This window comes from Carassius carassius, chromosome 7 (genome assembly GCF_963082965.1).
Source record: "Carassius carassius chromosome 7, fCarCar2.1, whole genome shotgun sequence".
NCBI lineage: Eukaryota > Metazoa > Chordata > Actinopteri > Cypriniformes > Cyprinidae > Carassius > Carassius carassius.
In genome coordinates, this window is record NC_081761.1 from 11,302,181 (window position 1) to 11,321,723 (window position 19,543).

Sequence of the window (19,543 nt, forward strand, 5' to 3'; positions counted from 1 at the left end):
AAAAAAACATAAAAAATACAGTACATACAAAGAAAGCAAATACACATCTGTACAACAGTATTTCATACATCAGAAAAAAAAACAAAAAAAATAATTAAATAAATAATACAATGGTAAGGGCACAAAATCAAAAGGCAAAATTAAAGCTCAGTAAAACATATCATGCATATACCGGACTGACATTTATTGCCCCACGAACTGCTAATACTTCTTTTCCACTTTTATCATTATAAATGAACAGAAAGAAATTAAATATTCCATGTATTCATAATCAGAGCTTTTGTGTTAGCATTAAAGCTAACTATTAGCTAATGTACTCTAAAAAGAACAAAAACATTGAAAACTGATTTTTGTCCAATGAAATACTTTCTAGAATGAGAATCTCCCCCAAAAACGAGCTGACTCCTTTATTTATGGTTCTAACTTTCTGTCTCAATTTATGAACATAGGAAGTCAAAGGACGTCGCTTCAAAAAAACAAACAAAAAAAACAAACATAAAATCAGTCAATCTAAATATACTATAATTTATAATTACATAAATATAAAAATATTCCAAATACCTAATTGGACACTTGGTGCCATGATAATGACGCATTCGGTTTAGGTGAAAAAGAAGTAAAAGCACTTGCATGTTTTGGGTAGGGAATGCTTGCGGTAATGACGTGAGGATTTTGCAATAATGATTCGAAATAAAAGGAAAACTTTGAGAACTAGCTGCACCTGAGTAGCAGTGCACATTAGCATTAGCATTATGCTGGTTGTTGTTGGAGGCGTCTGTAAGGTGGTGTTGCTGCTGGTAGGAGGCACATTGGTGGGCTCCATGGTAAGGCTGGTTGACATTGAGCGAGGAGGAGGAGCCGGACCCTCTCTGAGCCCGCAAGGAGGAGCTACGTTTGGGCACGTCTGGTAGCAACTCCTCCAATAACCGCCGCAATATGCTATCATCTGGTAACCTTGCTGGTCCCTGCCCCCTTTCCGCCCTTATGTGGTCGTAAATGTCCTGCAAAGCGGCATCTAAAGCCTCATAAATTGCAGTTTTGGATTTCGGCCGACCGCTTCTGCTGTGTCGCCGTTGGGTTGGTGGGGAGCCTTGTTTTCGGCGGAAAGGCACAGGGCTGACCAGGAAGGCCAATTTTGAAAGGCCTGACTCACTGGGTGACTGTTGGGCTAGTGGAGACGTAGCGGCAGTGTGGGACTCCTGCCGAGCCCTTTCTTGTTGTCTCTCGTGTTTTAGCATGGTGGTGAATCGTGTATAGGATGCCGGGCAGCGACCCTTACAGGAGCTGATGAGGTGGCGGTGTTGGTAACCTTGACTCTGACCCACACTCTGGTGGAGGTGATGGTGGCGGTGGTAACGGTGTCCATGATGATGGTGTCCATGATGGTGATGCTGCCCAGAACCAAAGAAGCTTTCCGATGAGGTAAGTGAGCAATGATCCAGGTCGCTCTCGCTACACAGTGAAGACCCTTCTATGTGGATGTCACTCATTTCGGAGGCACAGGCGTCTTGCTCACTGTCTGAGTAGTCTTGATGCTGCCTCTTGTTCTTCCCATAAATTGGCACCAGGCTACTGTTGTCTGGTCCTGGTCTTGGCTGTCCCTCAGGGGGACTTCGAGCCCTTTCTGGAGGATCCTCCTCCTCCAAAAGTGATTCCACAGAAAAGCGTCGTTTGGGACAGCTGCTGGCCCTCGAGGACCCTGGTGTGGTGGTGCCTGATGGGGCATTTTCATCACCAAGGTCTGGCATGGACTTGGATTTCTGGATAAGCTGTTCATATTCGGATATACGGTTTGGGACCATGTGTCGTGGTACCTCATTACTGAAAGGTGCCCATCCGTGGAGGTTGTGCCTCTGTTGTTGTTGCAGCCGCTCAAGCTCAAGGATTCTTGCACGTACAGAACGGATCACCTCTGAGGGCAATAACTGCTCTCTGTCTATGTGGTGCATTTTCTTGTAGAGCTGAAGGAAACCTGGAGCATCGTGTGGCATCTTACGCCGGTGATGTCGGCGCCCCCTGGGAGATGAGGTAAGACTTTTTACTTGAGGTTTCTGTGGAGTGTCTTCATTAAGCAATGAACTTGCACTTTCAGAGCGAGTGGTAGTCACAGAAGTGGACGCACTCCCATTATTATTAGCACCATGTCCGTCAGACAACAAGTCATCACAGCTGCGTGATTTGAGCCGTGGTGATGAAGGAGTCACGACAGATTCATCGTCAACACTACTCCAAGTCTCCGCAGCTTCATGCCGGCCTGTCTGCCAACCGTTCTTGAAGCAGATGGAGCGCTTGGAGCCACGCCAGGTTGGTGTGGAGATAGTGAGGGAGTCCGAGGAGAGATGGGAGGAAGGGCGCTCCATACCTGGAGAGCTCATACAGGAGGAGAGTGACTCACTAGCGTCTCCAGCTGTGAATTAAAATAACATCCAATGCAGCATGACAAAGAGGAGACAGGAAAGCTGGTTAGTGAGCTCAGCTGAGTGAGAGAAAACAGATATCAGTAAAAGTGACAGTTAGTGAGAATGCGTCAGTATAGTTAAGATAGACAGAGGAGAATATGCAGTCTCAAGCAGTTACAGTCATCTAAAAATTGTACACAGGTAACAACCACAAATGTGATGATCTAATGATAGAAAAAGAGAAGTGCGGTCTTTTCGGTTTCTGGCACAAATCAAACAATACATACTGATGGTAAATGGTAACAGAACAAATCCATCAAACAGTTCCTCTGCACAAAATAATGGAGTGCTAATTTAATATGTCATTAGACAATAATGCATAATCTAAATGTCTTCAACAGGATTCGATCAGTTTAGCATCTTCTGTTCGAGTTTGAGTGTGTCTAAAATTACCTTTGGGTCTGGACGGTGAGGAGGGCGAGGAACGTATGGTGGGCTTCTTCAGTGTCTGTGCTTTACTGGCATCCAGTGGGTGGGAAAACACTTGACTGACATTCTGCTCACTTCCTGTGTTGGCTTGAGATGGTTCTGACTTTCGCCTCGTCTTGTAGTCACTTGGGGAACTACGAATCCCCAAAAATCCCAGATCAATAATGAAATAAAATAACCAAAGAAAAAAATTATTAATGACTTTAAAGTTTTATAGAATTACTGAATACTTTGATGCAACATTTTTAAAAACATTTAAGGCCTAAAATACATAATTAAGGGACTAGCTGTGTAATTTTATAATACAAATGACTAAGCTATTCATGCAATTTTTGAAAATGGAAACATCACCCAAAATGATCCAGCTAGTGGACAATAAACCCTTTTACTTATATTGACAATGAAACTCAGAATACAGGGTCTCCTACCCATTAGATATTCCAAAATATGGGTTCCCATATCCAGTACTCTATAGATTCCATATGAACAGCAAGTGTTTTTGAGCTAGAAATTATCTGTACGGGGTACGAACAATTAATCCTCAAATACACACGGGTGTATGGGATGTCAAATTCATATATATATATATATATATATATATATATATACACAGTATATACACACACAGCAAAAAAAATAAATAAAAATAAAATAAACAGTGGCAGTGACAGTGACAGTCTTCCAATGGATATCCAAAGGGCATCTCTCTGAGAAATTAAAGAGCCTGAATGAGAAACACTGATATAAGAATGAAAGGGACGCTTACCTTGTAGTGCCGTCAGGTCGTTCAGAAGGCGAGAGATAGATGGATGACTGAAAGAGAGCAGACAACAAAAGAGAAGAGTGAGATCCATGGGAACAAAGAAGTGTAACACTCCCGTGCTGCGCTACAATCTAAACCTTCCCCCCCGCATGCGCAAAAACAGCCGTGACCGATGAGGGTTCCACATCTCTCAATCCCACCTTGAAGGACTATTAAAAATGAACTTTGACCTCCTGTAAGAATAAAAAAGGGCCAGGGCCCCACAGTAAGCGGAGCCCAACAAAAGCCAGAGAACAAAACAGTACAGATCCAGAAAGTCTGCACGTGGCACCAGGTCACAAGAAGCTCTGTCTATTATGTTGTCCAGGATCGCCACGCCTCCTTTCCTTTCACACAGCCTGGGGTGAATTTGAACAAATCTGAGCACAATACAGCAATCTCTGGTGTTCATTCAGGCTTATCCATGCGACTTGGATCAGAGAAAAGGAAGGACTCACTTGCTGACAACACAGCCTTTTTAACACACCAATCCTGATAGGTCAAATAAGAAGATAAATAAAAAGCCAGTTCACAGGCACAGAAGAGGATGCATTTCAGTAGTACTTGTGAGCATGTGACTCTTCTCAAACAACATGTTTTAAAACAACAAACCTATAAAACTCACAACACAAACATGCACATAGACACATTCATTCATCAGAGGAAAACTGTAAGAGAGAGAGAGAAAAAAAAGAAGAAAATTTTATCATCATTTATGTATCCTCATGTCATTCAAAACCTGTATGATTTTCTTTTTTCTGTGGAACATTAATTAGTATATTAAGAAATATCTCAACGTATATACAATGGAAGTTAAACCAAAGTCAAACCAGTTTAACAGCATGTTTCAAAATATCGTCTTTTGTGTTTTGCTAGAAAGATCAAGTCAAGATCAAGAATGACATGAGGGTGAGCAAATCTGACAGCAAAATAAAATAATAAAAAAAATACATTCTGATCTAAAAAAGCAGTTATGAAAAAGCATTTGTCTGTGTTCATTATTTAGCTATATTTTTCAGTAGTGTCACTCCAGGAAAGCGCAAATGAAGTTTCACATTTAGTTTTGTATTTGTTTTATTAAAAAGACATTCTAACTCGCAGATTTCTAGTAAAAACTAAAATAAACTAAAAAAATATATATATATATGTTCTTGTCACTGAAAAAAGTGATGTACAAACATTTTTCCCTCAACAGAGTACACACTACTCTAATAAACTAAAAATAAATATTTACACTATATGGGAAATTTTTTTTGGCATTTGTTGTTTGCTAAATAAATGATGGGGCAGGAGAAAAGGCAATAGGAAAAGAGAAAGATGGAGATATAGTACAAACAAACAGCAAAGGAAAGATGGATGCATGGACAGGAAGGTAGATTTACCTGTGCCACAGCATGTGTGGAGTAGTCAGGGTTATAATCCAACCTCTTTTTAGGAGGCTAGGAGCCCCATCACCCGAACGAACGAACGAACAGCACAGAGGTGAAGAGGTGAAGATGAGGTGGAAAAGCAGGTGCATCATGGTAAAAAGACACATGTGGAGAGAGTGACAGCATTAGGGCATGGAGAAACAGAGATCACACAAAACACACACAGTGTACAAACAAACGAAGGGTGAATACAGTGAACCTTGGTGTGTTAGTAAGTAACCGACTACACAAGTGCCCAGGCATGCTTCACCTACCTTACACACACACTGCTGCTTGTGTGTATAATACACACAATGATGAAACTACATAAAGGTTTCACACATATTTTGCTTGTTTACATATGATAGCAGCACACTCAATCAGTAAACAAGCCAGTGTATTTATAAAAGCTGGAGGAACTGTGCATAAATATCTCATTTATGAACATACATTGGCCTACAACATACATCATTTTTTAATGAATTTATTAGATTAAAATTAGTATTGCATTAGATTAAAATAAAATAAAAATTCCTAAATTTGGAACAGATAACAGTCCTCTTAGTCACCTAATATCATTTTAGGGGATATTGGCAACATTGAAAAGTCTGGGGTCAATATGATTTTTTTTAAATACGGCGCACAATGCTAATTGCTAATAATACAATGTTAAATGCAAAAAGGAAGCAGGAAATGATGAAAATCAGCATTGATCGTTTTACTACCGGTATATATATTAACAATTTACTGCCTTTTCATGAATCACTTACACTTAGTTTTTGGGTCAGTAAGGTTTAAAAAAGCAATAATAATAATAATAATACGTTCATTAGTGACACTAAAGACAAAAGTTTATTATTTCAAATAAATGCTGTTCTTTTGTACTTTCTATTCATTAAAGAATGATGGGACACTGAAGACTGGAGTAATGGTTGCTGAAAATTCAGCTTTGCAATCACAGGAATAAATTACATTATAAAACATATTCAAATTTTAATAGTATTACACATACTAAAAAAATTATATTACTGTTTTTACAGTATTTTTGATCAAATAAATGTAGCTTTGGTGAGCATAAGTGACTTGATGAGTGTTCGCAACATAAATCTCCATAGATACTGAAGGTGATGCATATCCTTCCAAATTAATACTTCAAAATTCTACATAATAAACAAATAATTATAATAGCGCTCATACATTTTAGTGAATTTATAAGTGAACTATTATTTTACCTTTGGCCACCAAATCATTAATACTTGGTTGCATTATAATAGTAGAATACATGCTGAACTAAATAAGTTGTCTATTCTTTTAGTATTTAGAATTTTTTGATGTGTCCAAATCCTTTTTCCCGAATCTTTTCATTTTTATTAATAAAAACAAAAATGTAAAAAGAGTTAAACTTAAACTTTAGACTTGATAGTGTTTTCTGCACAGGTTCTGCAGCTGTAAGAGCTTTTAGCAACAGAACAGAACAGGTGTGTGATACAGCAAACAAAAGTAAAAACGCAGTGTTACACACTCAAACGCAGTGTTACACACTCAAAGTTAAATGTTTTAAAAACCAATGACATTCTTCTAAAGACAACATTGTACCCCATAAATTGAGCACAAGTACAGATAAAGTTGCTCTTTTGGTGAGAGTTTTGAAAACAGAGCATAATTATTTACTTTAAAAATGCCTCGAGCATTGTTATTGTGCAAATTGTTATCGCGGTGATGTTAAATGTCTTTTTTTTTCAGTTTTCAGTGTGCAAATAACACACTGAACAAGTCAGAACTAGAATTTGAAAAAAAAAAAAAAAACTACACACACACATACAGTACCCCCACACACACACACACACACACACACACACACACACACACACACACACACACACACACAGCTTGTCATTACACATCAGCATGTGTGTACCGGACAAGGAGATTACAGCCTACAGCATGCCAACCTGCCGCACCCTCACTCAACTTACCGGCCGTCCAAACTCCAGCTCGGAAAAGAATTTAAACCAAGGCTCATTCTCTAAATCTATGTCATCTGGGTTTAAATCAAACATCTGGAGCAAGAAGCAACATAGAAAAAGAGAGGTCAGGGAAAGAAGAAAAACAATGAAAGGTAAAGAGAGATGGAAATCAGGGTTAGGAGGACCAAAATATGCTGCAAGGACTGGTGAGCAAAGAACAGAGGAGGAGGATGTTGTGGGTCATCAACACTCTTTCTGTCACACACACAAAATGTGTGTAATGAAAAATCATAACAATTAATAAGACTTAAAGAGATTCCAAAAACACATGCCTCATAACACCTTGAACATAAAAGAAGATATTTTGAAAAATGTTTGTAACCAAACAGTTTCAGGGCCCATTGACCTCCAATGTATGGAGTAATAATACACTGGAAATTCAATAGGAACTTAAACTGTTTGGTTACTACATTTCTTCCAAATATGTTGAACAGTATACTATGCAAGAGAGAAGATATTTTGAAGAATGTTGTTCTGTGTGATATGAGTGTGCCTCTCAGAACTGTCCAAAAGGGGGAGACATTGTGCTTCTTCCCCTCTTCTCTCTAAAGTCTCTCTCTCTTCCTCAAGCTATGACTGTACATGCTGAGAAAGCTGCCCACTCATTTTGCCACTTTGGACATCTACCGTCACATCCACTGTGTTTGTGCTGAGGGCAGTGCAATGATTCAACCTGCTGACATTTCATCTCATTGTTCCCTAAACTGAGTCACTGTCCCGCTTTGTCTGACACCCTTCAAGTATTTTACATCTGCATTGCAAAACAAATGATCAACTGCTTTCAAAGGAGACATAAAACACTGTGGGAACTCCTCTACTGAGGCATTTCATTTGTCTTGCTTTATTAGACAAACACAGTAGAAAGAGGCATTGTTAGGGGAGTTTGGGACATACTGCATTGCTGGCAAAATTAAAAACTGCATTGTCCCCATCATGACCACAGCACAATGGCTCTAACTGACTGCTTTTAGAGCAAACCTTTCCCAATATTTTACTAACTATATGAACTAATATCCAAAGGAAAAGAAAGCTGCAGCACCACATTGCTCATGATAAGCAAACTCATGGCTGATGGTCCATTATTTGGTCGAACGACCCATGAAACAGAAGGAAAACACAGCTTTAACACATATCCAATCAGCAGGCTGGAAAATTGCAGTTTGACTCTGTAGTAAACAGTAAGATAGGCCTGCAACACCTTAATAAAGCGATCCTCAAATAGCTGTACAGGCTACAATGAAATTGAGAGTTTTCATAAGACTGGATGGCAATGTAATTACCGTACGTTGCTGTTCGAAAGTTTGGGGTCAGTAAGATTTTTTTGAAAGACAGTAGCAATAGCACTGTAAAATATTACCACAATGTAAATGAAGTGTCTTCTATCTGAATGTGTTTTAAACTGCATTTTATTCCTGTGTATTAGTGGTGGGCGTAGACTAATTTTTTTAATCTAGATTAATCTCACTGTAATCTTGGAATTAATCTAGATTAATCTTGATTAAAATGGCTCATTTGAATTCTGCCGAAGGCATTCAGAATATGTGTGCTACCCAAATAAAATAATGACTAAAAGTAACGTTAAGTCTTTGAAAACGGGTTTCTCAAGACAGGTGGTGCATTAGACCAGGGGCTCATCTCCTGTTTCCAAAATGCATCACAAACTGCTTGAGAAAGCTGTAAACTAATTCCACATTGCACAAGGTGCAAACAACCTTACGCCTGTTTCACACATAATCCGTCTGCAGTGCGTATGCGTTTCGTATTTTTTTACACACCCATGTAAACGGATTCCAGCGTTCACGCGGTTGCAGTCCGTCAGTGCGTTCCAGGAGCGTTGCGTCTGCAGCAGTGCAGCGATCGTTCATGTACCAAGTAGCAGACTGCAAATGCGTCCTGTGTGAAAGCACAATGAGTATGAGTCCGTGCTGCTTCTGCACCACATACGAAAGACACACGGACTGCATACGCACTGCAGACGGGGTATGTGTGAAACAGGCGTGCATCTTGTCGAGGTTTCCATTGGGAAGCTTATTTGAAAAAATAAAAAATTTCCCTGAAGCAAACCCTGCAGCATCTTAGCTGCATCCATGTTAGCACATCACGTTTGATGTGCTAATTTCACAGTAGGCATAAACACAAGTTTAAAAACTCATTCTCGCCCCCTACAGATTCGGCTAGGTATACATCCGCGCTAAAATATCAAGGTGAAAGTCATCATCGCTCGCGTAGTATAGACACAGCTCCCAACCCAACTTTGAGAATAGATTAACATTAACAATATTTTTTTTATCGCCCGATAAGTGTCTGACGTTAACGCAGCACGTTAATGCAGATAACGGCCCGCCACTAATATATATATAAAAAATCTTACTGACATATTTTTGAATGGTTCTGTGTACATACGATAAAGAGAGAAGCACAAAAAGTGTCAACATAAAACAAACAAAAACTAAAGAAAGAAAGAAAAAATTCTGTAAATGATTAATTATATTAATAAATATTTATTTCATGCATGAAACATCGTTTTGAGGTCAAATGATAGCTTTGTCTGAGAAACAGACCACACTTTGTCTTTATTTACTGAAAATATGGCACTGCAGATATGAAGGACATCAATGCGAAACATGAGAACTAGTAACATGGTTAAAAAAAAAACTGGTGTGTTGCGTCATATTTGAATGTATATGTTTGTGTTACACAGAAAAAAGCAAATCATACAGTTCTGGAACAACATGAAGGTGAGTAAATAGTTTTTGGTGAGCTACTTCTTCAAAACTTTTTACAGATTCTGGGACACAAATTTGGCTTTACATAGAACTAAAGATTTTTAAAAGGCAAGTCTGCTAACATAGCAATTTAAAGTCTAATCTTCACAGGAGCCTGACCCTGTATGTTTGATTTTGTGATTAAACAGACTGGAACAGCACTGAATTACTCTACAGTAAAATGAAACAGGATTTCCTTTAGACCTTAGCAACCTTGGGTCCATGTTATGTGAGGATTTTTACAGCAGTTTAAATTAAATTTATGAATAATAATCACTTAGATATAATGATTCAATTAAATAAGATTACTCACAGGCCTTTCTTGCTCAAGGATTGAGGATTTGCCAGGCTCATATTCAAAGATGCTCCGTGGTTCTGCTCGGTATTTACGTGTGTCCACTTTTCGATCTGGAGGACCCCACTCATTTCTGTAGATGAGAATAAGAATAAGAACCAATCAGAGTTGTTTTTAACCAATCAGAAGCCAGTACACTGAAAAATATGTGGCACAGGATTTACTGAAACTTTTTAACCAGATATTTTCAGAATTTTTAACCAGAAATTTCACAAACAATTACAGAGAAATTACAATTAACCCCTTGAATTAAACATGCAATTTTGAAGTTGAAATACTGCAATAGTATTTTCTTGCAAACTGCACTCTTTTACAGTGTAGCTCAGGAGGTCAGGTGTCTTACAGGTCGTGCGAGAACTCTTTCTCTCTGTCCATGTCTCGTGAGCGGAGCTGGAGGAGAGAGGGCATCGGAGGGGGTGGAGGGGGCACGGGAGATGGCGAGAGCTCCCGGCGGGTGGCACTGTCTGGCGTGTCTGAGGTATTTCTAGAGAGAGGCCGGTAGGTGTGCGTTCGAGGGGGCGGGTGGGCATGGACAGGAGGGTAATTTTCTAAAACAGAAGCACAATATTCAGAGTAATATAATAGATCAATAAAACAAATGTACAGTTGCTATACATACATTACAGCTAAATATAAACACATGACTGTACACTATCTAAATTTTGGGGTTGGTAAGTTTTTCTGCTCATGCTCATCAAGTCTGCATTTATATAAAAAATATATTAACAAAGCAATATAATAAGAAACAAAATTGCTTATTTTAAAGAAAAATGTCCCTAGGTTACGAATGTAACCCTAGTTCCTCGAGGGAACGAGACGCTGCGTCGAGCGCTTTTGGGGAACGCCTTTGGCAAGAACAACTCTGAATATCGTGTGCAATCAGTCCAATGGAAGAGCGTGACGTCACGGGCGGGGTGACGTAGCGACCAGGAAGCTATAAAGGCACCGGCCACACAGCTGACTTCAGCTTCGAGTAGGGAAGCAAGCGCCGGCACGGGTGCCGGGAGTATGGCTCTGCGACGCAGCGTCTCGTTCCCTCGAGGAACTAAGGTTACATTCGTAACCTAGAGACGTTCCTCTTCGGGAACTCGAGCTGCATCGAGCGCTTTTGGGGAACGATATGCCAACGCTGCCAGACTACCAAACCCCTGCCTAGTGTGTATCCGAAGAGCACAGCTAAGGCGAGAGGACAGAAGAGCCAGGAGCTGCTCTCATATCAAGATTGTAAAATCTGGCAAATGCAGATGTCCAAGAGGGAGACACCTGCTAGAAAGGCCTTAGAGGCAGCCATACCCCGTGTAGAGTGAGCCTTGGCTCCCAAAGGAAGGGGAAGACCAGAGGACTCATAGGAGACGTTGATAGCCTCGACTATCCAACGACTAAGGGTCTGCTTAGAGGCAGGGGAACCCTTTTTAGGAGGACCGAAGCAAACAAGCAATTGGTCAGATTTTTTTCCACAGCAGCTCTGTGGACGTATGCGTCCAGTCCTCGAACTGGACACATACAATTTAGCTTCTCCTGGTCTGGCTCCCAAAAGGGAGGAGGGCAGAAGGCCTGCAGTACTATGGGTTGTGGCGTAACAGAGGGAACTTTAGGAACATAACCCGCTCGAGGGTATAAAAATGCTTTGGCCATACCAGGGGCAAAGTCTAAGTAGGTAGGGGCCACCGAGGGGGCCTGAAGGTCTCCAACTCTCTTTAGAGAAGTAATAGCCAGTTATAGTCATGAATCGGCTCAAATGGAGCTTTACAAAGAGCCTCGAACACCACAACCAAGTCCCAGGGGGAAAACGGGACCGTACTGGAGGTCTCAGCCTCAGCGCACCGTGGAGGAAACGTGTAACTAGGGGGTATCTACCCACTGACTGACCGTTGAAAGGGACGTGGTAAGCATCTATGGCCGCCACGTACACCTTTAGGGTGGAGTGAGTTAACCCTTCAGAGAGCCTAGCTTGGAGAAACTCCAGAACTGTACCAACTGGGCAGTTAACAGGGTCAAGCTGGCGGTCTCTGCACCATGAGGAGAAGAGTTTCAACCTCAGGGCGTACAGTTTCCTCGTAGAGGGAGCTCTGGATTGGAGGGGGGTCTCAACAACCTCGGTTGAGAGACCGGAAGCTATGAGCTGTGCCCCCTCAGGGACCACACCGACAACTTCCGGGCGAGGGTGAATTATTTTGCCCTGCGCCTGAGAGAGTAGATCTGTCCTGATCGGAATCTCCCATAGAGGCCGTCGAGGAGAGAGATCAGATCTGCGAGCCATACTGGGCCCGGCCAGAATGGGCTACTAATAGAAGACAGACCCCGTCCTGGCGTACTCTCGCCAGAGCTCCCGGGAGCAGAGCGATAGGGGGAAAGGCGTACAGACGAGGCCTCAGCCTGGTCTGTACCATAGCGTCCAGTCCCAGAGGAGCTGGATGAACTAAAGAGAAACAAAGGGGACATTGCGATATCTCTTGAGTCGCAAAGAGGTCCAAAAACTCTCCATATCTGCTTCACCACCTCGGGGTGAAGCCCCCCGGGCCTCGGCCCCTGTCTCAACAGTACGTCTGCTCCCACAGTCAATCTCCCAGGAATATACACTGCTCCGAATGAGAGGAGTTTGTCCTGGGACCACAGAAGGATCTGGTGTGCCAGCTTGTACAAGGGGCACGAAAGCAGATATCTCTGGTGACTGATATAAGAGATCTCCAACACATGGTGACCTCTCAGGTCTGGGAGGAAATATTTCAATGCTCGATGCACCGCTAGCATCTTTAGACAACTGGTATGCCATGTCGGATGGCGACCGCTCCACAGACCGCGGGCAGGGTGGCCACTCATGACTGCACCCCAACCGGTGAGGGATGCGTCTGTCGCTAGCGTTACACGGCGACCAAGAGCTCCCAGCACCGGGCCCTGATTCAAGAACCAAGGTTTCTTTCACATGTCTAAGGCACGGGGAAAATCCCTAGGTCTTGAGCCACCACTGTAGGGGTCTTATGTGCAGGAGGCCAAAAGGTATCCCGTTGGACGCAGCTGCCATAAGCCCTAACAGTCTCTGAAACTGCTTGACAGCCAACAATAAATAAGACTCACGAGACAGACTTTAGACATGCACACACAGAGCGCTTGCTGAAAGACGCGAAGCTGAAGTCAGCTGTGTGGCAGGTGCCTTTATAGCTTCCTGGTCGCTACGTCACCCCGCCCGTGACGTCACGCTCTTCCATTGGACTGATTGCACACGATATTCAGAGTTGTTCTTGCCAAAGGCGTTCCCCAAAAGCGCTCGACGCAGGAACTAAATATTTTTTAGAAATGCCCAATATAGAATGTAATGTAATAATATAAAATGATACTGCTTTTAAGAAGTTTGGGATCAGTAAGATTTTTTATGTTTTTAAATAATTTTCTTATACTCATCAAGGCTATATCTATTTGATCAAAAAGAAAACAAATATAATTTTGTGAAATATTATTGCAATTTAAAATAAAATTTAATATACTTTAAAATATAATTATACTTGTGAAGCAAAGCTGAATTTCAGCATCATACTCTGTTCTACAGTGTCACATGATCCTTCAGAAATATGCTGATTTATTATCAATGTTTGCTGCTTAATAGTTTATTTTTATTTATTTTTTTGGGACCTTTTTTAAGGATTCTTTGATATATAAAAAGTTAAAAAGAACAGTGTTTATTCAAAATAGAAATGTGTTGTGTTACAATATACACTACTACTCAAAAGTACGGGGTCAGTACATTTGTTCTTTCTTTTTTTAAATAAATTAATACTTTTGTTCAGCAATGATGTGTTAAACGGATAAAAAGTGAGAGTAAAGACTTATATTGTTAGACAATATTTATATTTTTAACCAATTCTGTTTTTAACTTTTTATTAATCAAAGAATCAAAGATAAAAGTATCACAGGTTGCAAAAAAATATTGAACAGCACAACAGTTTCAACAGTGATAATAAATAAACATATTAGAATTTCTGAAGCATCATGTGACATTGCAGACTGGACCAATGGCTGATGAAAACATTATACATTTTACATAGTACATTATCCACTCACTGGCAACTTTAATAGGTATACCTGTTCAATTGCTTGGTAACACTAATAGCTAATCAGCCAATCACATGGCAGCAACTCAAAAAGAGAAAATATCCAGTGAGCGGCAGTTGCAAAAGGGGGTCCAACCCGGTACTAGCAAGGTATACCTAATAAAGTGTCCTGTGTGTGTGTGTGTGTGTGTGTGTGTGTTGTGTGTGTATACCCCACCATCATATATATAAAACCCTTCTTATATAAAGGAACACAGACATGATTTAAACTTATACTACATACATGTGTTGCATTAAGCTGATATGAAAGTTAATATCAGAACTTACCATTGTTTATGACAGCATATGTTGCATTGTATGTGTCTGCATAGTCATCATCTGGTGAAAACATTAAACAGAAATAAAATCAAACGCAGTGTGTGTTTGTGAGTCATCCGAAATGAATACTGCAGGATACGTTTTGTGTGTCCTCCCACTCACTCACCTGCTTTATGAACCATGTGGATCTGTTTGAACATGGTCTTGTACCAGTCCTTGGGTCTGTCCACAGTCTAAATAGAAGCACACACACACACACACACACACGCGTGCACAATTTGCCTTGTCAGTGTGCTGGTTAAGCTCACAAACAGCTAACAGCATTTGTCATTACCTGACAACCAACAAAATCACCAGAGCACAGAGTGAGAGAGACAGACAGGGAGTATCATAGTAACCTTCCAGGAAAGAGCCAGGAATGTTCTCTTCCCCTCACAAACACACACATTCACAGACAGTCTGAACTGCTGAGAGCTCAGAAGCATTCCTCTAACCACAATAAGAGGATCAAATGTCAAAATAAATTAATCACAAATTAAGAAAAATGCCCTCAAAACAGATGATTAACAGCTTGTCTGTTGTTTTAAACTGAACAGTGAGAGAAAACAGATGTTGTGCTGTTTAAAACCATTCAGAAAGAAAGAAAGATTGTTTTATTTTGTTTTGATAAGGCAACAAGTAATAAAACATCATGTAAATCTCAGTTTTTGTATTAACCAGTCACAAGCGCGATAAGCAGTAGAATATTCTGTCAATATTTTGGGGTTTCTATCAGAGGTGGAAAGTAACGAATTACATTTACTCGCGTTACTGTAATTGAGTAGCTTTTTTGTGTACCAATACTTTTTAAAGTAATTTTTTAAATTTGTAATTTTACTTTTACTTAAGTATATTTTGATTGAAGTATTGTACTTCACTACATTTTAAAACACATTAATTACTGAGTAAAAAAAAATAAGAATAAAAAAAATAAATCGCTCCCTGGAAACTACGGCAGTAAATAATGGGCAGGAGGGCAAACTGGCGCTAAAATCACAAGAAAGATGCAGACGGACAAAACAGGCGTTAGTGGTGCAGACACAGCTGAAAACGAAACTCCGTCATATTCTGAAGTTGAACCCGAAGGAATTGAAGTGAACCCCTGGCCATATGTATGCTCTATTATGCAGTGTAAGCTGTACTTGCCTAGGAAGACCAAACTAGCAGCTTATAAAATCTCGACAAGACATCAACCCTTCGCAAGAATGTAGAGGTAAGCTAAATAATTGCATCGTTGCATTGGTGGTTAAAATGAAGCTTTGACATTTTAGCAAGAGGTTTTGCACAAATTAGCCAAAAAGACAGTGGTGAGGAGTGTGCTATTTTTGTTTTAATGATGTGTGCGCGCATTTATAGTGCGTTCTTTCACTGTGTGATTCAGTCTCCTAAAATGCATTTAGAATGATCACAAAATTGAAGATATAGGGGCAGAAAATTCACATATTTATATAATTTCATATATTAAATCAAAATCACACAAAGAATGCCATCTTTTCCTCCAAAAATCATCATGAATATATACATACATATATATAACAGTTCAGTAAACAAGTTAATTAAGAGACTTGCGTTTTAGACACCATATTGCCTTTTTTAGCTCTATTTCTACAACAGAAAATAATTCCAAACACAGCCACCAAAGCACAGTTTTGCGTCTCCTAGCAACGTGACAGTGTTTCGTTTCTGAATGAATCAAACGTTAAATGATTCGGTTCAATCGCAATGACTCACTTATTAACAGTGACTTGCTGACACATACTGGCCATTTTAATTTCACATTTAAAGTATCTTTTGATTTTTTAAAATAATTAATTTCTTATCATTTCAAATGAGTATTCAACATTTTATGTCTTGTATATCAAAACATTATTCATGCATTTGTAACTGCAGGTTAAATGCATTCTTGTCCAGCACTACACAGTGTAATACATCTAAATGCCACTTCCAATGAATCTTCTGCATTTCCTCTGCATTAAAAGATGAGTTTGTTGATACAGATTTCCCTGGCAACAGCCCAAATGTATTATTATTCTAAATAACTGATTCCTTTAATTAAAAACAACTACAACCCGAATTCCGGAAAAGTTGGGACGTTTTTTAAATTTTAATAAAATGAAAACTAAAAGACTTTCAAATCACATGAGCCAATATTTTATTCACAATAGAACATAGATAACATAGCAAATGTTTAAACTGAGAAAGTTTACAATTTTATGCACAAAATGAGCTCATTTCAATTTTGATTTCTGCTACAGGTCTCAAAATAGTTGGGACGGGGCATGTTTACCATGGTGTAGCATCTCCTTTTCTTTTCAAAACAGTTTGAAGACGTCTGGGCATTGAGGCTATGAGTTGCTGGAGTTTTGCTGTTGGAATTTGGTCCCATTCTTGCCTTATATAGATTTCCAGCTTCTGAAGAGTTCGTGGTCGTCTTTGACGTATTTTTCGTTTAATGATGCGCCAAATGTTCTCTATAGGTGAAAGATCTGGACTGCAGGCAGGCCAGGTTAGCACCCGTACTCTTCTACGACGAAGCCATGCTGTTGTTATAGCTGCAGTATATGGTTTTGCATTGTCCTGCTGAAATAAACAAGGCCATCCCTGAAATAGACGTTGTTTGGAGGGAAGCATATTTTGCTCTAAAACCTTTATATACCTTTCAGCATTCACAGAGCCTTCCAAAACATGCAAGCTGCCCATACCGTATGCACTTATGCACCCCCATACCATCAGAGATGCTGGCTTTTGAACTGAACGCTGATAACATGCTGGAAGGTCTCCCTCCTCTTTAGCCCGGAGGTCCGTGATTTCCAACAAGAATGTCAAATTTGGACTCGTCTGACCATAAAACACTATTCCACTTTGAAATAGTCCATTTTAAATGAGCCTTGGCCCACAGGACACGACGGCGCTTCTGGACCATGTTCACATATGGCTTCCTTTTTGCATGATAGAGCTTTAGTTGGCATCTGCTGATGGCACGGCGGATTGTGTTTACCGACAGTGGTTTCTGAAAGTATTCCTGGGCCCATTTAGTAATGTCATTGACACAATCATGCCGATGAGTGATGCAGTGTCGTCTGAGAGCCCGAAGACCACGGGCATCCAATAAAGGTCTCCGGCCTTGTCCCTTACGCACAGAGATTTCTCCAGTTTCTCTGAATCTTTTGATGATGTTATGCACTGTAGATGATGAGATTTGCAAAGCCTTTGCAATTTAACGTTGAGGAACATTGTTTTTAAAGTTTTCCACAATTTTTTTACGCAGTCTTTCACAGATTGGAGAGCCTCTGCCCATCTTTACTTCTGAGAGACTCTGCTTCTCTAAGACAAAGCTTTTATAGCTAATCATGTTACAGACCTGATATCAATTAACTTAATTAATCACTAGATGTTCTCCCAGCTGAATTTTTCAAAACTGCTTGCTTTTTTAGCCATTTGTTGCCCCCGTGCCAACTTTTTTGAGACCTGTAGCAGGCATTAAATTTTAAATGAGCTAATTAAGTGGATAAAAGTGTAAAATTTCTCAGTTTAAACATTTGCTACGTTATCTATGTTCTATTGTGAATAAAATATTGGCTCATGTGATTTGAAATTCCTTTAGTTTTCATTTTATTAAAATTTTAAAAACGTCCCAACTTTTCCGGAATTCGGGTTGTAGTTTGAGATTAATAGACCTATCCCAGGGGTGTCAAACTCAGTTCCTGGAGGGCCGTAGCCCTGCAGAGTTTAGTTCTAACCCTGCTCCAGCACACATATCATGTAGTTTTCAAATAAACCTAAATGATTAGATTAGCTGGATCAGGTGTGTTTAATTAGGGTTAGATCTAAACTGCAGGACTGTGGCCCTCCAGGAACTGAGTTTGACGACCTTGGCCTGTCCCATTTTTGACTCCCTCCCACTGTTAAAATGTAACTAAGTAATTTTTACTCTGAGTAAATTTTAAATGAGCTACTTTTTACTTTTACTTGAGTAGATTTTTAGACTGGTACTTTTACTTGTACTTAAGTAAAATTTCATTAATGTAATGGTACTTTTACTTGAGTAGAATATTTTTGTACTCTTTCCACCTCTGGTTTCTATTTATGTGCCTTCATGTTGTAGAGCACCATCAACTCTAAATCTCATTGCTAGTACATGTTAACAGTTCAATATATGGAATTATTACTACAAAAATATTTCCAAATTAAGTCAAAGCCACTCACGTCTTCTGAGCGACACACAGATGTCTTTTTTGTAAATGAATCTGTGTTTTGAACTAATCAGTTGAATAAATGATTCAATAAGCCCTTTCACACATGCAGACTTTTCCTGAAAATTACCGGTAAATTGCCATAAAGACATCATGTGTGAACAGGATCTTTAAAAAAATACCGGTAAATTCGTTCTGCCAATTTACCAGTTTGAGAAGTTGTAACATTACCAGTTAATTGTAAATTATGCTGTGTGAGAACGCAGAAGGAAAATTACCAGTATGAGCACGTACGAGTTTAGAACGCGGTGACTCATAAAAATGTGATGCATTCAAGCACTGTTTACAAAAATAAAATAAATGTCATCCAATTGGAGCAACAGTGAAATTAAAGCGCTTTTCCTTATTCGGGCGAATTAAGAAATTTGTCGACATCTGAGAGGAACTGTTAGTGATGCAGTAACATATGATAAAAAATTATAGTCCAATCTATAGAAAACTTTAAATTACTACTTAACGAATAAAACAAAAGATGACGAGTCAGGCAACTTCATCCTTGCGATACAGAATCAGAAAACACTATTAGTAAATAATTCAAATATCTCCTTACTATTTCCCCCTGTCACATTCACGGTAATTACTTTTGCCGGTGCTTTGCACCATCTTTTGAACTCATTTTGAACACATTTGAATGCAGAACT

The 19,543-nt window shown here is 39.7% G+C and overlaps 1 protein-coding gene across 9 annotated transcripts in view; it reads right to left on the minus strand.

Annotated features, from left to right (window-relative positions):
- The window catches only part of LOC132143530 (sorbin and SH3 domain-containing protein 2-like), a 104,936-nt gene that overhangs the window by 10,860 nt on the left and 74,533 nt on the right, over positions 1–19,543 (minus strand). For 6 of the 9 annotated variants that reach the window (XM_059553819.1, XM_059553823.1, XM_059553817.1 and 3 more), the window contains 9 exons: positions 14,777–14,843; positions 14,620–14,670; positions 10,590–10,794; positions 10,205–10,319; positions 7,076–7,159; positions 5,073–5,129; positions 3,655–3,701; positions 2,853–3,022; positions 722–2,407 (listed from right to left, as the gene is read on the minus strand). In XM_059553819.1, coding sequence (XP_059409802.1) covers positions 722–2,407; positions 2,853–3,022; positions 3,655–3,701; positions 5,073–5,129; positions 7,076–7,159; positions 10,205–10,319; positions 10,590–10,794; positions 14,620–14,670; positions 14,777–14,843 — 2,482 coding nt within the window. The remainder of the gene's footprint in view (positions 1–721; positions 2,408–2,852; positions 3,023–3,654; positions 3,702–5,072; positions 5,130–7,075; positions 7,160–10,204; positions 10,320–10,589; positions 10,795–14,619; positions 14,671–14,776; positions 14,844–19,543) is intronic. The other 3 variants (XM_059553820.1, XM_059553825.1, XM_059553821.1) reach the window with 3 other exon arrangements.